The 19,419-nt window shown below is 42.8% G+C and overlaps 1 protein-coding gene across 2 annotated transcripts; it reads left to right on the top strand.

Annotated features, from left to right (window-relative positions):
* Positions 1-1,361: 1,361 nt before the first annotated feature.
* Positions 1,362-18,747, top strand: cplane1 (ciliogenesis and planar polarity effector 1). 2 transcript variants are annotated; one of them, XM_044012549.1, is made up of 49 exons: positions 1,362-1,889; positions 2,944-3,079; positions 3,172-3,291; positions 3,593-3,825; positions 3,929-4,032; positions 4,118-4,274; positions 4,367-4,470; positions 4,632-4,814; positions 4,925-5,174; positions 5,292-5,486; positions 5,571-6,328; positions 6,451-6,641; positions 7,073-7,153; positions 7,251-7,406; positions 7,489-7,653; positions 7,725-7,956; positions 8,052-8,188; positions 8,279-8,496; positions 8,588-8,752; positions 9,096-9,243; positions 9,346-9,455; positions 9,545-9,694; positions 9,807-9,918; positions 10,061-10,376; positions 10,465-11,565; positions 11,657-11,769; positions 11,836-11,927; positions 12,014-12,078; positions 12,334-12,589; positions 12,692-12,979; positions 13,227-13,883; positions 13,974-14,155; positions 14,246-14,333; positions 14,418-14,526; positions 14,622-14,756; positions 14,893-14,955; positions 15,068-15,153; positions 15,398-15,623; positions 15,743-16,002; positions 16,108-16,207; positions 16,353-16,538; positions 16,813-16,855; positions 16,946-17,050; positions 17,141-17,321; positions 17,416-17,471; positions 17,543-17,704; positions 17,823-17,953; positions 18,028-18,263; positions 18,347-18,747. In XM_044012549.1, the coding sequence occupies exons 1-49, from the start codon at positions 1,809-1,811 to the stop codon at positions 18,500-18,502; spliced, it is 9,579 nt and encodes a 3,192-aa protein (XP_043868484.1). In that variant the 5' UTR covers positions 1,362-1,808; the 3' UTR covers positions 18,503-18,747. The 2 variants fall into 2 exon arrangements, with proteins under 2 accessions (XP_043868484.1, XP_043868483.1); XM_044012548.1 differs by having other exon boundaries at positions 7,486-7,653.
* The last annotated feature ends 672 nt before the right edge of the window (positions 18,748-19,419 follow it).

Raw genomic sequence — 19,419 nt, 5'->3', positions numbered from 1 at the left:
AATCAGATTCAATAATGGTGACATATTTATGCAAACAATCACATGTGCGGGGGACAACAACATCACCACAATAGGTTAATACAATGCAAGAGAATTTCATAAGCGTACAACACGTGGAGACAAGACAAACAACTACTACAAAAAGCCCTGATGAGAAACAAACAATAGTGCGATAAGAACGACCGTGATGTGGTATCATATTGGAACAAGCTGGGGTACCAAAGGACGCCTGAGCTTATATTATGAATGCACAAATGCTGTAACCACTTTCATCCTGATAATCATTCTGTTCTGTCCCATGTCCTCAAGTACTGTCAAGCATGTCCTTTTAAGACAGCCCACATCAGGACAAAATGAACCTGGCACTGTCAGGCACTGTGTAATTAAGTGCTCCATCTCTGCCTGGCAAGCAGGGGCAAATGAACCAATTAAGGTCTAGTTAAGTCTCCTCTTTCACCTATTGGCAATGGCTGCTGTCATTTTCATCATGATGAAGAGAGCCTGGGTAATTAAATACCAGCAGGGGCCAGGGGGCAAACCTAATAACTCTCGGTACAAGCCAATAAAAGGCAGTATTGCTTATGGGTTCACACGACCAGAGCATCTATATTGTGAAGGAAACTGCTTTGCTGCACGCAAACAGAGAGAACGCAAGACAAATAAAAAAAAAACCTCTTCTGCCACTTCTGCAGATATCTAAATCAAAATGTAATTGTACATCATGGTAGTTCCTGTTAAATGATGTTGCCATCTGGTGGTGAAAACATGCTTCTACCGCATCATTTATTGTTGTTGTGCTTAGAGTGTCATCATGAGTGTCAGATGTTTTTGTTTTGGATTTGTTGAAATGTATCTTTGACTAAAACTGATTTTTTTTTTGTCTTAATTAAAACGTGCGAATATGGGACTTTTTTTTTAATTTCTCAAAAATTGCACAGTGAAAATACCTAATATCCAGTACACTGGTAGATATCAATGTGCTGAGCACAACATTTTCATTCTTATACGGAAAGTTTGCGAGGATTTTTATTATTTTTCCCATTGAGAAATGTGCTTTCAAACGTGCACTCAGTGTTTTTATTTTGAAAACCGGATGTTGATGTCCTTCAGCTTGATGCATTGGATCACAGGCTTTTTACCGTAAAATTCTTTGTGAGGAGGGCGTTAATACTCAGCATGAGATAGTTTCTCCCCAGTATTCACTAAAATGTTGCAGTTAAGTCAAGAATTTCAAAAAGTATAACAATTCAAATTAAAATAGTAGTGACAGTGTAATAAACTAAGAACAGGAACACGACGTGTGGAAATGCTCACTTGTCCGCAAATCCCTCTGTTTTCACGACGACGCCTCTACATCTATGTTCCTACGGCAACGCAACATAGCTTCCCCCCAGAGGATCATGGGAAACGAGTTTGGCTGCAGGATCGGAGGGAGTTTCGAAATATTTCACGATTAGCTTCAGTCTAAACACAATTATAATACATGTTTTTATCCAAATAGAATGTGAGTATAGACGGTGTGTCTGACGTACTTCGGTGAGGTTTTTATTTTACGGGGAACAGCGCGTTTCGCCGTAAACACAGTTAGCTAGGCGGCTAACGCTGCCACCTTTATAACGGTGTGATAACAACAGTGGCTAATGTGAACAAAAGTGAACACATGACTCACGTTGTCGTGAACGTAAGCGCTATACATAACCGGAATGTGAACATTAATATGTCATCGTGCGTGTCCAGAGGGATTCTGTCCTTTCTTCGTCCATGTACAATCACAATTACGATGAGCTGATGCTGACGTCTTTTAAAACATGGAGCTAAAGTTGGATGTCGTTTTGTCGTCCAGCATCAAAAGGAAGAAGCCATGGCCGCGGTTCTGCTGGCTTGGGCAGGTGAGGAGACTGAAGTGCTAACGTTACAAAGTACTACACCAGTACATACTGTACAACACCAGCTTGTTTTCCACATGACAGATGGAAATGACTCACAACCTTGTGTCAACCTGGATGTAATATCCGAGAGTGACTTTATTTATACAAACAAAAAGGTATTATGTGTCACTAATAACGTGGTCATTGAGGTATTCTGTTGCTTTAGCACATCTGCTTTAATGTTGGTAGAATTTTTTATGCAAACACTCTTATGCAACCTCACACACTAATGTGCCCTAAAGTAACACGAGGAAGTGTCCTACTGGCTGCCATTCATTTGTGTCTAAAGCAAATCTAAAGCAAAATATACTGTGATATAAAGTGATGCAGTGTCCTATAAGATGCCTTGCCAATCAAAGAGGGTGCCATTATAAAGTTTCCTACTGCTCCTTACTGTCCCAAAGGGTGTCCTAGAGGAAATGATATTCAGTCCTGTATAGAAGACGCCCATCTCGCTGATAGAAAGTGATGCTGTGCTGTGAAAGATGTCTCTGTATAGGTATACACAGCTATGTGAGAATGTGGGAAATTATATACTAGTAGTGCCTGCTCCACCGTTGCTCAGTTGGTGCCTTTTTAATTTTTTTTTCACAGTAGGTGTCTTTATAATATTTGCCCCTGCCCTTCCAGTGCTGTCTGTCCATTCTCCTCTTACCTCTTGTATCAACAAGGTATTTGATCAAAACGCTGCTGCTTGGCTTTTAACTAACATTAGGGGACAAGACGAGTTAAGAATGGATTTCAATACATAATGGATTAGTTTTAAAGCACTCCACATCCATTGTTGATTAGAGACAGTGTTCTGCTGGTGGTACCTTGTGGTCAGGGTCCTCATAGATCTGAAATTCCCCCTGTCGGAGGATCGGAGGATTGTTGAAACAGTGACGTTTTTCAAATCACTTCTGAAAACACTAATGGTTTTAACCTTTTAAAACACTTTGGAGCCTTGTGCTTGCATACCAAGTGCTTGCATACCAATGAATCATATTATTATTATTATTATGTCACTCTTCAGGAGAAGGAGTCTGTCTTCCTGTTAGATGACAAACGCGTTAGCGAGATCAACATGGTCTCCGGTCGCACAAAGAAAAGGACCCCTAAACTCCATCCTTTGCTCAACAACGTCTTGACCATGACTTCATCACAATGCGGTGAGTTTATAAACTCAAAGAAAAAAACCAAAACATTTATCATCTGTCAGGTCTGAGGATACATGTACTACACTTCTTTGCTGTGTTTCCAGGTACATGGCTTTGTGGAGTTCTGGTCTCAGGGGAGCTTTTTCTGTGGAACAGGGATAGAGACTTGTTGAAGACTGCTGCAGCCGCCCCTGAAGTACTTCAAGTGATTACTGCTGCTCAAGGTATTCACAGTTAAATGCAATTGCATGTGTTGTTTCCTTAAACTCCAGGACAATTTACCCTATACATGAGTTATAGCTCACTATAATCATCCAAGTTCTGATACAAGAATATAATATGCATGCAACTGGCAGACATTGGACAGTATGTTCATTCAAGAGTTGTACAGTTGCTAGTTTGTGTGCATACAGTATATGGCTGCAGGCTGTGAACAGGTGTTTATTACATGATCTGCACTCCCTCTTCCCTGTTTTTCAGTGAATTATCAAATCCTAAACGATGGATTTGTGTGTGTTTTCACAGGAAATTCCACAAGGTTGTCTCTTCAGGTGTCAGGGGATGGAATGCATGTGCTACTCGTCGCCATAACGGGACACGTTTTCCTGTGGGAGTGTATGGATGCCAGGGATTTGTCGGGAGTACGAGATGGCACAGTAAATGGATGCTGGGCACAGATGAAGCCCCTTGAGGATACCATTCTCCCCTCGCCACACGACAAAGAAGCATCGCTGCACACGATTTTTGTGAAGACGGAGGTCTGTACTCATCATAGGAGCATATGTTTAATATTGTGTGTTGTGTTTCAAGGTGTGACACAGATTTACAGCTTTATATCTTTGTCTCTCCAAACTCCTTTAGGCTATAGGTGATGTCTGTTTGTCAGCCCTTGTTTTCATGTCAGGGGAGAAACTTATAATCTCCTGTCTGAAAATTCAGTGGGAAGAACGTAACATGAGAGTTGGGTGAGTGAAAAGTCTGCGTAATATCAATCAAAGTCTTAGGACTTGAATATTGTGGTAGTAATAAAGTCATCTTTCTTTTTTGCAGTTCTGTGGAATATAGTGTACAGTGGGTCACCAAAACATACCCACTGACTCATCTCACCACACCCTGCCAACCAGTTAAGTCTAGAGGGGCATTAGTGGCAGCCTTCTCCCCAGATGGCCAACTGTTAGCCATTGTCCTGAACCAGAGACGGCCAACGGTGAGCATCGGGCTCATGTTGTACATAAATTTCTTTCAGGATCATCTATAGAAAAGTCAATTAAAAAATGTATCTTCTGATTTTGATACTAGGCTACACAGGTCCTTTATGTGAGCACCCAGAATTTTGTCTCAGTATCAAGTGGCCTTGGAGGATGTGGAATCAAAACAATGGAGATTCCCTCCAGATACATAAGGTGCAGTATTCAGTACATGTGTAAACTCTGGAACTCTGGAAATGACTCAAAGGCTAAACAGATATAAATACCCATACTGGCCAGCAAAATGTCTGCTTCAACATCTTTGATGTACAGTGTGTATTTGTTTAGAAATGAACTTTACATCCCCTCTCTTTTAGATCTTACTGGGTGGGCAGTGTGAGCTGGTCGCCCAACAGTCTTTTCTTGGCTTGTGTTCTCAAGAGAGGTTCCCTTCTGATGTTGGCTCGTCTTGGGGGCCTTCTCACTCTAACAAGCAGTGGTTGCAATGTTGACTTTGGGCCAGCACAGTTCCTGCCCCTGCACCCTCTTGTCACCTACTGGTAAACTGAGGCATTTTGCTTTTACAAGTTTTTATCTGCTCTTAATTATTGTTTTTTTCTATTCTATGGGGACAAAATAAGATAAAAAGTTTTTTTGACCCTCTGTGCAGGCCACCAGTATCTGCAGGGAAAGGGGAGGCCTCTCTCTCCAGTTCAAGTTTGTCCATGCGTGATGTTCTGAGGCAGCGATATTCGGTGACCTGGCATCCACGGCTGCTGTATCTCATCGTGTCTGATGGCTACATGGCCACAGTTATGAAGGTGCTTGATAAGCCCTCTCCTTCCATGATGCTAAAAATGCTTCTGAAGGACACAGTCAAGGATCTGGAGAAGATGAGCCAGATGCTGGATCAGTCTCAGGTGGTTAACCCGGAGACTGCTAGAAGTGGGAACGGGGGATTTTATTCAGCTTTAGATTTTGTTTGTGCTCTCTTCAGGACTAATTTCATTTTATCACTGTCTTGCCTCACTTTTCAGGCTCATGTGAGAGCATGGTTGGAGTCTGTTTCTTGTCTGACTCTTGACAGCAGCCTTGAACCACTAAACCCCATAGTTACATGTGGTCCCAACACTGCAGACTTTTCAGCAGCCACAGATGGATCCACTTTGCCACTTTTCCTGCAGGACCTGGGGACTTTGGGTGGAACCACAGGGCTTCTTGAAAAAGTACAGGTCAGTCATATGTCATAGAATGTTTAATGTTGCTGTTTCACGGTTTATATCTTTGACTTTGTGTTTGCTTGTGTGGTTTCATAGTCTTTCCTTGATGATGACTCTGATTTGGACGGACCTCCTGCTGGTTCTCATATAGAGGATGGTGGTCGTTTGGAGTTTGCCTCGATGGTTGACACTCTTCATGCCCAGGACACACGCACTGACACTGGACTTTTTACTGGTCAAGACCTTGAAGATGACTTTGTTGAAGGAGAGAGAAGGATGCCTCTTCTTCGGCGGGAACTTGGCAAAATCCAGAGCAGACTGCTTACGGCCTGGGCTTTCAGCATGTCTCTAGGCAGTGCAGTGGAACACAGAGCTCATCTGCTGAAGCATACCGTCTTTTATGTGGTGCGATTCGCCGCTTTGCTCCATTTGATCCCGAGCAAAACAAACACCTCAGTTTCAACTCGCCTTCTCCATCTTATCAAAGCCCTTCTATCTTTTCTTCCCTGGGACAACACTCACTCAGACGGGACACGCTGCCTGGGCCTGGTGGTGGAGCTCAGTAAACGGCTGGTACACCTCCTGATGACACCTCATCCCACATCCTACCAGTCGGGTCACTATCAACTATCATCTCAAAGTTTATCCACCATCCTGCATATCTTGCAGCTGGTCTCCAATTCCCTTGACAATGCTTACAGCCTGCAGCAAAGAACTATCTGGTCCTCTGCAGAGAAGGAATCTCTTTCACAGCCTTCGGATGTTCATCATGTTCCGATGCTACGGGATGAGAAGGAAAAGAAATTGACCTCCCTAAATAACGGGCAACCTATTCCTCAGCGACCTTCAAGCAGGTAAAGATCAAAGTGTTTTTATGTACCACAGTGTATAAGCAAATTGTGAACAATATGTTGCAGTGGAGATGCCGTTATTACTACTACTATGTCAGTGATAAGAGATTCTATTGTTTGGCTAGACTGTTTGGAGTGTGGCAGTCGGTATACAAGGTCACCCAGCAATATCTGGAGGAACTGAATAGATATGAAGGCAGCGATGGATGGGAGGAGGAACAGGAACAGTTGTCTTTCATCATGTCCCAGATGCAGATGGCCCTGCAGGCTACAGGAGAGAGACTGGAAGAAGGCCCTGCACTGTTGAGTTACCCAGGTTAGATCCATGTTTTAAAACATGAATCATGTTTAATTGCACCAGTATCAGGAAAGTAATAAAATGTTGATTTCCTGATTTATTTAACACATCATGGTAATAGTAATTTTGTAACGTTTTAGTAATTCCATCTATTGCATTCATCCATCTTTTATCATTTACATGCACTTTCCAGCTAGGTAATAAGTAGTAGTTAAGTAAGTAAGTAAAGTAATATCCAGGTAATTTGTTTAATACCTTCACATGGATGTTTGTTAAATGGATAGATACCATAATAGTACAACATTATGACTATGCTATTACCAAATATTTCCTGTAATATTAAGTATTACTGACTAAATTAATTGTGAGCTGGTGAGTGAAACATCTTATTTCCATATTTTGTCTCTCCCTTATTGTCAAAATCTTGACTCCTCCTCCTCTTCCTCCAGGTGAGCATCTTTACCTTTGTGGCTTGTATCCAAAGAGCGCTGATGCCTGGCGAGCACAGATATGTGAGGAGAGTAACAAAAGTGAGAAGCACTGCTTGCGTTTTCTTTTTTTTTTTAATGAACATACACCTCATGTTTTCTTATTGTCTCAAATACTAATTATGTGTCTTTTTATCAGTGTGTGATCGTAGGGTCTTCCAGGAGCAAAGGGTTGGCCTGGCGCTCCTTTACAGTCTTTTGTCTCAGTACCACCTGAGGGAAGCCCAAGAGTTGGGCGACCACATGGCTCGCCTCATACTGCACAGGTCTGGACATCAGAAGGACAACATAACAGGTCAGAGAGCGTTTTAGTGAAGTGAACGTCACTGTAAAAGTAAGACATATTCCTTATTCCCTTCCTTTATGTCTTCCAGCAGATTCTTTTCCTTACTCGTGGCTTCCGATTGATCTTCACAATGAAACCGCCTGTGCAGTGGTTCAGAGCCTGGGGAGATTTATGGCCTCTTACTTTGCCAACCAGCCACTCCACATCTTGCCCCCTCACAATGTGGCTGTCCTGCCTCCACTACATTTACCTCATGGTATGTTTCCAAACATAAAAAAAGATCAATTTGAAACAATCACATCATCACATAATTTGGTATTTTCTCAGCTCCAGATGTTGGACGCTTGATACCTTTATGCCAGGAGGAGGTGGCTACTGCAATTCGACGGCAGCATCTGTCAGAGGTGTGGACAGTTGACTATGCTCTGGACCTTCTGCTGCTCGGGGGTCTGCTTCCTGAGGCTGTGTGGTTGGCTTACAATCTTGGGGACTGGAAGACGGCGGTTTCACTGAGTCTGGCTTATACAAGCTATCGCACTGACCGTTTGGAATTCGCTCGGTCAGTGTGAAAAGATTCATGCACATACAAAGTGTTTATTTGCTATTGCCATTGCTGAAATATATTCAATTTGATTTTACATCTGTCATGACAAGGCTGACAAGGAGAGAGCTCCTCCTACCAACAGCGTGGAAAGCAGAAAACATCTTTCAGGCCGAGTTAAAGTGTCTTCTTGGAAACAAACCCGACCACAAGGAACACAGGGACAAGGATGATGACAAGAGCTTCACAGGTGCTTGAGACCTGGCAACTGTAAAATGACTACGACTCACTGAAATCCCTTTAACTTTAATAGTTTTGTTGTTTCACCTTCTTCTATTAGACCTTTTGGAAGGAGAGGACTGGGATTTATTACTGGTCTCCATACAGGAGATTCTGAAAGCATCAGTCATGGCGGGAGTGAATGTCATGTCCTCGCCCTTGTCCTCCTTGCTGGACACAGCCAAAGACTTATGTTCCTGTCTCCCTATGTTGGTACCCAATGGACTTTATCTACCTTCTCCACCTCTGTATTGCCCTCAGCCTTCACCCAACACACAGGTACAACAGAGGAGAAGATCAACGTTGACCAATGTTTACATAGAAACCTTAAAATGAAATGTCGTTAATGACGCGTGTGCGATTTTTTTAGGACCCAATAGGAACAATGGGGCACTTTGCAGAGGTTGCAGCACGTCACAAGGTGTCTGGTGTTCTCCAAAGATTGCTTTTACTTCTGAGATCTGCTCGCTGTTGCCATCCAGCTGCCCAGTGGTACATCACTAATCTGCGCCGTGCCAAACACATACTTTACAAGGTACACTACTGGGCTTAAAGATTTTTTATTAGATGTAATAAAGAAAATGTTGATGTGGAAATATAGTGTTGCTTATTTTTCAGTTTTAATGTAAGCAAGAGTTAATGTACTTGAATCTTTCTTAGAACAACATATTTTTTTTTGGGGTTTATAATTTCATGGAACACAAATCCAAGATCCCATATCCAAGATCCAAGGCTTTGTTCTAAGGAGAAGAAAAGTCATGATTTGTTCATTTAGAACACCTTATAAAATTAAATACATTTAAAACTTCAAATTGTGCTTCATTATGATCTGTAGAATTGATTACACGACATGTTTTACATACTAATGGTGTTTTCAGATCAAGAAGAAGTACCCGTATCCAGCAGCTCCTAAGGAAGAGAAGGCTCTCCCTGAGGGTCTGATGAAGTTTGTCACCCGCCGTGGATTCTTCAGACACGGGCCTAACAAAGACGGCCATTTGGACCCTGATACCATCCAAACTATTAGTAAGATACCACTTATGTGTATATGTGTATATATGTATATATATATATGGATGTATTTAATCATTCTTTTACAGATCGTATCAGCCTCATTTCTGCTACTAGTCTGTTTCAGAGAGCTGTGCGGTTTATGCTGGATGTTGCATGTCCGGGACCAACTCTCCATTTCCAGCAGGAAGTATCAGGCCTCTAGACATCTTGGTAGAGATGAACAGGTACCGTTATATATGTGTGTCGGAGTATGTGACATGTATTTTTAGCAACCGGTGCCCTGTGAGCATGCGTGTATATTTGTGTCTTGTAGCTCCCCGATGACTCAGACGTGAGGTCTGGCTGTGTCAAAGCTCTCGGCTGGGCCCGTCGTTTTCTGCCTTTCTCCCGATTCCTCAATGCCGAAGAAATTCTCCAGGACATTCTGCTGAGCCTCGTCTCTGAACTGCCGCCCATCCCTTTGGTGAAATGACTTTTCCTCGCTGCTTCTTCTTCCACAAGAAGTGTTTTAGTAAAGTGGAATGGACTGAACCTGAGTGACTACATTTCTCATCTTTGCCTGTTTCTAAATATAGGTGGCAGATACGCTGGTGCAAGCCTTCCCAGAGGAGGAAGAGTCGGTCAAAGTCCCACTGAGAGAAAAGTATAACACACTGCTACAGAGACTGAGGCAATGCAATGTTCCTGGTATGGACCCTGTTGTTCCTCAACTAAGTACTTTGAAATGCAGGACAATTACAGTCTGTATCTGAAGCACTTTGAAACATCTTTTAAAGGATCTCTTTTTGAATGTTGTCCTACTTTATTGGTGTCTGTTCTCTGTCTCTAGAAGGGGAAAAAACAGAGGCGAATGAATCAATGATGAAACTGATTCAGGACAAATACAGGCAAAGGAGAAAACATCTGGGGCGTTTGCGCAGGCACCTGGCCCCACCTGAGCTCCATCTGTGGGAGAAAGAGGAGGAAGAGGAGGAGAGAGGAAGCAAACACGGAATGGCTGTGTTAAGGCAGCTCTCACTGGGCACAAGCCTGAGCACCAGCACTTTAACTGACTGCTGTTTCCCCCCACTGTGCAGTGATGGAGACATAGCAGAAAACACATCGAAGGCCGTCTCCCCTGAACAGCATTGCCAGTTCAAGACCAGGTAGCCAGTGTGAAAGTGTGATTCTGTTATGCTCAGGTCTCAGCATCTGTGTTGTGGCTTATTCTGTGCATTGTTTTTTGCTTTTCAGAGCCAAAAAACGACATAAAGTAAAAGACAGAGAGTATGCTGTTAAGATTAAAAGTGCCATTCAGGAGGAGAGTCACCCAGAGGATACCAAAGGGAATGACAAGTCCTCCCTGCCAGTGGTCGGCACCTGGGAGTTTGAGTTGGAAGACGAAGAATATCTGAACTTCCTGGAGCTCTTCCTCAGCTATGAGTTAGAGAAGGGTAGTGCTGATGGAGGTGACCCGGGCAGCGAACTTCCCCTGTTGAAGAGCTTCTCCTCCCAGTTGAGGAAGAGAGAGTTGCATTCTCTCACATTTGATGTGCTCACTACTGTTCATCGCCGCCAAAGAGACAGGCAGCATCTGGGGAGGAAACACTGGAGCAGTGATCCTCCAGTGTTCAGAGCTGGGTGCTGCTACAAGCCTATTAAACCAGATACAACCCCTGAACCGCAAACGTCCTCCATCTGGAGTGAAGCCCTGATATCCAGAGCTAGCCTTTCTGTCAGCTCTTTTTCTGGCCCGAGAACGGGTCGACAAAAAGGTTTGTTTGGCCTCCGGAAGCAAAATAGTGTGCCATTAGCCCAAAGACTGAAAGGTGGTCCTAATGCTAGCCCTATAAAAAGTGCCTTTCCCATTGGCCAGTCACCAGAGAACTTAATATTTGGCTCCCCAACTTCAATGGAAGCAGTAATTGAGCTGCAGCAGGTCCTGGACCCCAAATTAGAGGCTCAGTTTCCAGAGTTAGGCAGGCTGCTGGAGTGGATGGTACGCTGGGCTGATAGACGGGTGCTGCTGGGACACCATGGCAAAAAAATGAAAGAGAGGGGAGGAGGCGTCACAGGAACAGCTGATGAAGGAGTCGTGATTCGTGTCAAAGCCTCAGCGCCTGCTGTCCTCACTTCCCTCAGCTTACTGGAGTGGAGGTACACTGCGCTACAAGGGACAGGCCAAAGCAGTGACAACATCCATGTTCCGGAAACACAGTGGCCTGTAGCTCCCATGCTGCTACCTGAAGTGGACATGAAAGTGGAGAGGGAGAGCAGCATTGATACAGGCTACCCTGGATCCACCAACACTCCCATCACTGGACTTGATCAAAATCTACAAGGAGAACTGTCCATGTGAGTGCCTGATGAGTATATACCCACAGCACAAAGTGTACTGATTGAATCACTTGTATTTTACACATACATACTGTCTGCTTCTCTGCAGTGGTTCCTGCGCAGATGAACCAAAGAAAGTGACACGTCACAGGATTCCTCTCCCTGATGACCAGGATCAACTGACCTCTCCCAATGACTTAGATGTCACACCTGAAAAAGAAGGTCAGTCACGGTGTTGTTGCCGTAAAGCAATTGCAGATTATTTGTTAACGTAGTTGATGTTTTTAGGGAAGAGCAGTGGCAGTGGCAGTGAGGGTGTGGAGGCGTCATCTTCTATTCTGCATGAAAACATCTCTGAAAACACCTGCACACCCGATGAGGTGAATTTTTTTTACAATTTGCGATTCTCGCACTTTGTGTACATCACCCATGAAAAACAAATAACCAATATTTTTGTCCTTTGCAGAGTTTAAAGCTTGAAGACTTGGCCGTCTCAGAAAATGCAGACGATTTATTCACTTCCGACTCTCTGTGAGTTTTTATAAAATATTTTTGAAATGGAAGAACAAATGCTGCGGTAAATGGCAACTAGTGTTGCATATTTTTTTTTAGAATTTAAGCCTGTTTCAAAACAGTGCTAAGACATCTATGCATATTATTGCATTGTTTTGTATGGTTGTAGTTAGTAGTAATGCATTGACATTAAAAAACTAAAAAAGTGGAATATAATATTTGAGTTATTTATACATTGTCAAAAATGTGAATGTTTTTTTTTTGCCATCCTAGAAATCTTCAAGCTCCTCCTCATTCAGAACCCCAAGTTCTTCCTTCTGTTCACCCTGAGGCCTTGGTCCATGCCGTGGTCCCTGATTCCCTTGGAGCACTGTTACCTAATACACCTGCAGATCCTCCAAGCCTTCAGCCACATAACCCCATGGCTGCTGCACCCTCTACTCTTTCTACAGCACCCACTCAGCAACCGTCCACTCAGTCCCCAAACATGAGACAGCAACTGGGTGACGATTTATTTAGATTAGTTCAGGTAAGAAGACATCGACTTAAAGGAACATTTTGTACTCGACTGTCTCTCGTTATTCACTGTTACTTAAAGAGTTTGTGTTCTTTTTTTTCTTTTTTTTTGCAGAACATTAACTACGTGAGCATGATGGAGGTTCTGGCCGCTTCATTTTCCAACCTGCAGCTTGCCCAGCAGAACTCGTTGGCTCAGTCGAACATAAACTCCTCACAGCCTCATGTGCCATCGTCTTATGTAACCAGTGTCTTCCCTCAGCCAAATGCCTTACCCGTTCAACCCTCCTTCTCGGTGGCGCCTCAGACACAGACAAGTGTGCCAACCTCTATGACACAGTGCCAGAGACAAATCACCAGCAATCGAGCCAGCACGTCCGGTGGTGCAGGTGTTAACTATCAGGTATTTATCATGTTTACTGCCTGGCAGAAACTGCATTTTGCCAAGATGTTGATGATAATCAGTTGACTGCACTAAGTCTTCTCCGGCAAATCCAAAATATACTCAACGGGGACAAGGCCTGGACTCTGTGGTTTTTAATCCATGTGTTAAGTTACTCCCTGAGAAGATCTTTCACAATTTAAGCTCCACGAATTGTGACATTGTGATCTTGGATCTTTTTTTTAATCAATGTTTATCTTTTTTTCAGGGAATGTTTCCTCTCTCTGTCCATGTGGAGTCACCAGAAATCCAGGTTACGCAGAGCAAGACGTTAATCCCATCCTCCCAGGGTCTCCTGGCCACTTCTGACATCAGTCAGACCATTTCGAGCGCTCCCGTGCCGCTGCCCTCTGATAGTAGTCTACAAAATGACACTGCTCCCCCAGTCGTGGGCTTGAAATTACAGCTTCAGTGTCATCCATTGCCCAATCACAGTGCCCCACACTACCCTCCCGCTCAAGAGCCTCGGATGCTGCACGTTGCAAACCCTGCAACGCTGGAATCCCATCAGCCCGAGCTCAGACACAATCCCCAAGCCACGTCAAAGAGGGCTGAAGAAGAAAAAAGAATCGGGCCCTTTGTCCTAAGAAGACAACTGAGTTTAAATAATCCACATGATCCTGCTCCCACAAATTCTCATTCCCAGGGGCAGGAGTTAACGCTACTTCCTCCTGCTACACAAGCTCACACACCTGCTCTAACACAGGGGCTCCAGCTGCTGCACATTCAGCCTGTTGCCCAGAGTGACGTCATGTTCCCTAAACTCCCCACACCATTTTCCTCTACACCCTCTCCTGTCTTTGCGGCTCCAGTGCGAGAAACGCCTCTGCTGAAACTCTCATACATAGAGTCTGGACCCAAAATGGCAAGCAGCAATTATAATTACAATTGTTCGAATCAGTATTTGTCAAGTCATGCATTTTAATTGATTTACAGATATTTGTCTGTCCCACAGTTTTTACCCACGGCAGCTCCTCGGACACAAATGACTCGTCTTATTACCTTGGATGAATTGAAGAGTTCAGTGACCACGAGGCCGAATGCTGACGAGGCTCAGATGCAGTTGCTTCGAGTAGATCCGCCTCCTGAAAGCACCCGTGCAGCTGCATCTTCTCCTGGTTTTACCTCCAGCAAGAGGCAATCACATATTTTTTTTGGTCATATTACTTATTGTACATTTTGTGACGCTGACTGTCATTCGCTTTGCTCACTGTGTGTGTTTTACAGACAGAGGAGGAGAGAGGAGAGAGTCGACAGGGAAAGAAAAACGGAGGTCACATTCAGGCCAAATGAGTCCATCATCCCTCCAGAAAAGGTGAAACATCATTTATTTTAGCAGCGGGTATTGTATACACTTAACAATATCAAATTGTAATTCAACTGCCTTGTGTTTCTCTAGGAATGCCTGCAGTCAACAGATGAGCCTGTAAATCATGAAAATGAAGAAGAGCCTGCACTTGCAGTTGCAGAGAATATCGCCCCTGCACACAACTTTGTTTTTCCTCTTGGTAAATCTAGATCTAAATTCTGTGGATTACAGTATCCTATATTATTGTGTTTACAATTGTATTCATCTTTTTTTTTATTCACATTTACCTCCAAGGGTCTTTTGACTCTGTGCTGAGTGACCAGAAGTTACTGGACAAGCCTCTGCCCACTTCAGCGGAGCTCCACGCTTTTGCTGCCACGTGTAAAAAACCTCCAGAGAGCCAGGATGCTTTCACCAACACAGACTCAGGTGAGGAAGAGGGATTATACAGTAGTTTTAATATAATTGCACAGTTGTTACAATGTTAATTGCATTAATATATGTTCTTTCTGCATCCAGTCAACAATAAATTAATACTGTGTGTTTACCATGTCTCTTTTTTTAGGTTGTCCTCCCACACTTGTGGATAAAAGTGTTTCTACTTCTGTGACTTTCAGTAGCCCTAACTGTAAGTTGATCACTATTTTTACACATGTGGACAAATTGCATTGCTTTTTTTCTTTTTGTGAGTAATAAAATATCCTTTAAATGTTGTGTGATGTTGTGTTTTCTCCGTGCAGCACAAACGTCACATAATGAGCATCTAATTCAAGACACAAAGGAGAAACGAAAGGAACCAGAGACCATTCTGGAAAGAGCCACACATGTAGGTTGACTCAGCACTCGGGTGTATATTCAGTAGAGTAATGCCCGTGACATTTTTCAGTTTAAATACATTACTCGAGTAAGGTCCACTGGAATTTATATCATCTAGAAAAAGTCTCATGTTTGTTTTTTAAACTTCTCATGTCCTCTCTTTTGTACACAAACAATTTACACATTTGTTTTGTTTCTAGTGGTTACTTTAATTAATGCACATCCTAATACACTACTTCTTGTCTTGTTCTCAGGACCTGCACGGCCACCAGTTCCTAAGTGTTGTGGACCTAGAAGACAAAACTCTGCACCAAGACTTGGCGTTGTGTCTCAGCCCAAAAGCACCAGATGTTCCCTCTGTCCATTGTTCAACTACTTCTGCTCAGATTCATGTTCCTGCAACTTCTGCTGTTAGAAGTTCTGCTGCTGCACCACAACCATCCATCAGAATAACAGAAAAACACGTTACTATCCACCCAGGTCATTATTTTGAAATTTTTATACATTTATTTTGTTATGATCATTTATATTGTGATGTTTTAAGCTATGCTGTGGTTGTAAATGATGTGTTGAACTGTGTGGGTTTTTCTTTTTTCAAGATATCCTTGAGGATTCTCAAACACCCAGTCACAATGAATCCAGTACAGATCCAGAGAGAGTCACTTTCCTGGAAGGTTCAGATCCATTTGACTCTGAGGTCTGTCGAGCCATAAAGTCACTGAGCCATCGAACGCTCAGAGCCTCCTCATCACCTCCTTCTGTCTGGTTCTCCGCTCGCATGTCAGAGATGGATGCTCAGCTGGCCGCGCTACAGAAAATTGCAGACTATCTGGAGAATGACTTTTCAAACTCTCGAATGGTATTTTTATTGAGCTGTTTTTGTATTCATCTGAGTTTACAACATGGCTACTAGGCTGACACATTTATGCTTGTAATTAATAGTCCTGTTCTTGTCTTTGTGTAGCTGGTGAACACCATCGAGAACCTCACCCCAGTCTTGTCTCCTGATGCAAAGAGCACCAAGGCAGTAAAAAAAACGGTCACACTGTCCGTTCCACACGCAGGTCGGCCTCTAAACATGTTTTTATTCAAGCAAGATCATTAATTGCATTGCATTTAAATGGTACTACAAGTCCTTGGAACTCATAAGAGAAAAATAGTTTCTTTAGAGTAACATACAACATTGTGTGCTCTCTTTGTTCATACCAGCATGGATGCCGCAATCTGTCACTTTATTTGAACCAAATGGACGTGAAGAGGAAGAGGAAAGTAAGGACGACAGGCTTGTGTTTCATGGTGACTCCCACGCTCTAGAGGAAAAGCCTTCTTTCTATTGTTCCACTCCCTACGGTCACAGAGCTGGTCCATGTTACCTTCACAGCCCTCCAACTAAAGGTATATTCAGAATATAAAGTTAAGAGCTAGATATTTAAAAATGTGTATTAAAGGTAAAATCAATACAGGCTGTACACATTTGCTGGTTATGTCATGTAACTGTAAATTAGAAGATGTTAATGTGTTTAAAAATGTATAAAGTCAAAGGGACGCATGACCTCAAATCAGCTGTTGCCCTATTTGACTTTACTCAAATGATTTTTGTGATTTCCCACCGATTCTTAATTGTTCTTTTTATATGTTTCAAGTACTATTTCATGTGCTTCTTCTGCAGAGATGAAAAATCATTTGACTGACACATCTGGTATATCTAATGCGTAAGTTTAAGCGTAATCTGAAGCCTTGTAACCGTGTTGTAGTTACATTATCACATTATCACTTCACAATACTCTGCACTTAATGTCTAGGTGGGAAGACGAGACTCTGGGCCAGACTGGGCTGTCAGATACAGCAGAAATCCTAGATGAGTTGGTAAAGGAAGGGTATTTATCCCCAACTGACCTGGACTGGAGGTACGGTGCTGCTAAACAAATAGCTACTGAAACAGCTGTAAGTGTGACATATATGTGTATGCCTAAACTGAAAGGCAATGTCACCCACAGCAGGGTGCATCAGCAGCAAAGTAGTGTCGCGTCACAGAAAAGTGTCTGCCCAGATGAAGACAGGAGAGAGCTGAGGATCTGGATGAGAAGGAAACAGAGGGAAAGATTGGCTGCTTATCAAAAACACAGAGAAAACCTGAGAGAGAGGGAGCGAAAGCCTTTTTCTGCCTTTGGAAAAATGGTGAGATATGAGCCCCAGTTCTAGGACAGGTATTTTTATCTCTATCTATCACATATATTTAATATTTCACCTGTTGTTCCCCTTCTTTCCACAGAAATCAGCAAACAGAAATGAAGCCACTGTTTGGAGAAGTAGATTAGAAAAGAAAAGGTATGTTCTTGCTAGTATTGACTGTGCTGCTTGTGTGGGAATGTGACTAAACTCGAATTTGGTTTTAATAGATTCATGCTCCTGGAGCAACACAAGCAGAGGACGAATGAAGCTTGTGCTTTGATTAGCAGCGTCCCCACCACTCCTCCAGTCCTACGCACTCTTTCACAGCCTCTTCCAGTGTGGTCCACCACACAGCCCACCTCCACTCCACTTTTTGGCAGCACTTACAGGTAATCTAACCACTTTTAGTAATTATTGTTCCTCTAATATATCAATCAATACTTAATCATCAACTATTCAGTGATTTGGTTCTAGACTTTTGGTAATAGAGGGATATTTTTCTCACAGTACATCTACCATTGAGAAAAGAAGCTTCAAGCCCCAGTCGGAACAAACTCGGTCCCTCCTTCATGGGACTGCTGAGGTGCAGGGACGGCCTTCAGACGATCCCAGCAGGAAACTGGAGCTACATAATCCAGGTATTGTAATATTCAACTCTCCTAATTTGACGCAGTCACAGATTTTTACAAATTAGTTACCTCTCCTCCAAAAGATCGTACGTCTCAGGTGACCAGACATGGCACGCTCACGGACGCAAAGAGCCGCACCAATCAACCCCCTGCCAGCCAGACTGAGGAGCGTCATGTCAGAGTAAAGACGCATTTCAACAAAAGACCTTTAGGAGGAGCGTCCAAGGGCAGAGGAATCCAGAAGGTGCAGGCAAGGATGGAAGACGGAGGAGAAGGGATGCTTTTGGAGCCTAATTCAGAAACCTCAGAGTCTAACAGAGTAAGAATTACAAATTTTTATTTATACATTTGTCTGTACCTGAGAGGAATGTGGTGTTTCACACGTCACTGTACTTTTGTCAGGCTTTGGCCAGATTGCTGAATGTGCATGAAGACGGTGCCCGAGCTGGTGTGTCAGGAATGGAGTGGCTGGACAACCTGTCTGAGAGCGCCAGCAGCAGCCTCAGCAAAATCGACTGGGCTGCCATCGAGAGGATGGTGGCTGCAGTGGACGACTGAGTTGAGGTGTCTCAAGGAAGGGACAAAGAGTGCCATGTTTGTTGTAGATCCAAAAGTGCTGAAAGATCTCTTGTGCCTAAATATACTATGAATCAGAACTTTTGTAAATTGTGTAGATATCTCTATAATATCTATTTTAACAGTGTGATTTTTATAAATTATTTGTAATGGACAATTCATCTCTACAAACATGTTTGTGCCATTTGAGTGTGTGTGCTTAGTGTTTTTTTTTTTAGATTTGTAATTTATTTTTGTACGAATTTTGCTACACTACAATAAGAATAAAAATATCTGACACACATCTTAGCTGTTTTGCATTCATTTTCATCATATCACACATCAACACCTTAATGTTTAATGACTGACATAGTCCAGTGATATTTCATGAGAGCAATAAAGTCAGGCTCTTGTGCTGCCATGTAGTCTAGGTTTAGATACTTTATTAATCCACAGGGAAATTATTCTCTGCCTTTTGACCCGTCCTAGAATTAGGAGCAGTGGGCTGCCACACTGAGTAGCGCCCGTGGAGCAATGGGGGTTGGGTAACTTGCTCAGGGGTACCCCAGCCCTTTCGACATTAAATATTACAAGAGGGTGTTGATGAAGTGGTTCTTTCCCTGCACTGTGTTAAACAACTGAATAAAATAAAATAATACTTGGTACTACTTGGTATAATACTTAATACTTATAAAATTACTTGGTTTTAACTAGTGCTCTTGTATTTTTTCCTGTATTTTATGTAACTTGTTGTGTTTTTGAGAACTCGGGACTGCCTATTTGTTTCTTTAGTGCAAAACAATGGCTTTTTCCGTTTTGAATAAGAATCAGAAATAACGCTATTTTCCTCAAAAAGGTGCTATGGAGCAATAGTTGTTAATCCATTTCGCTTGCGAATCAAAAGCAATAAACATAAAAGG

Source organism: Solea senegalensis, linkage group LG21 (genome assembly GCF_019176455.1).
Source record: "Solea senegalensis isolate Sse05_10M linkage group LG21, IFAPA_SoseM_1, whole genome shotgun sequence".
Lineage (NCBI taxonomy): Eukaryota > Metazoa > Chordata > Actinopteri > Pleuronectiformes > Soleidae > Solea > Solea senegalensis.
Note: the sequence above shows the minus strand (reverse complement) of the source record. Positions and strands in the feature narration are given on the sequence as shown.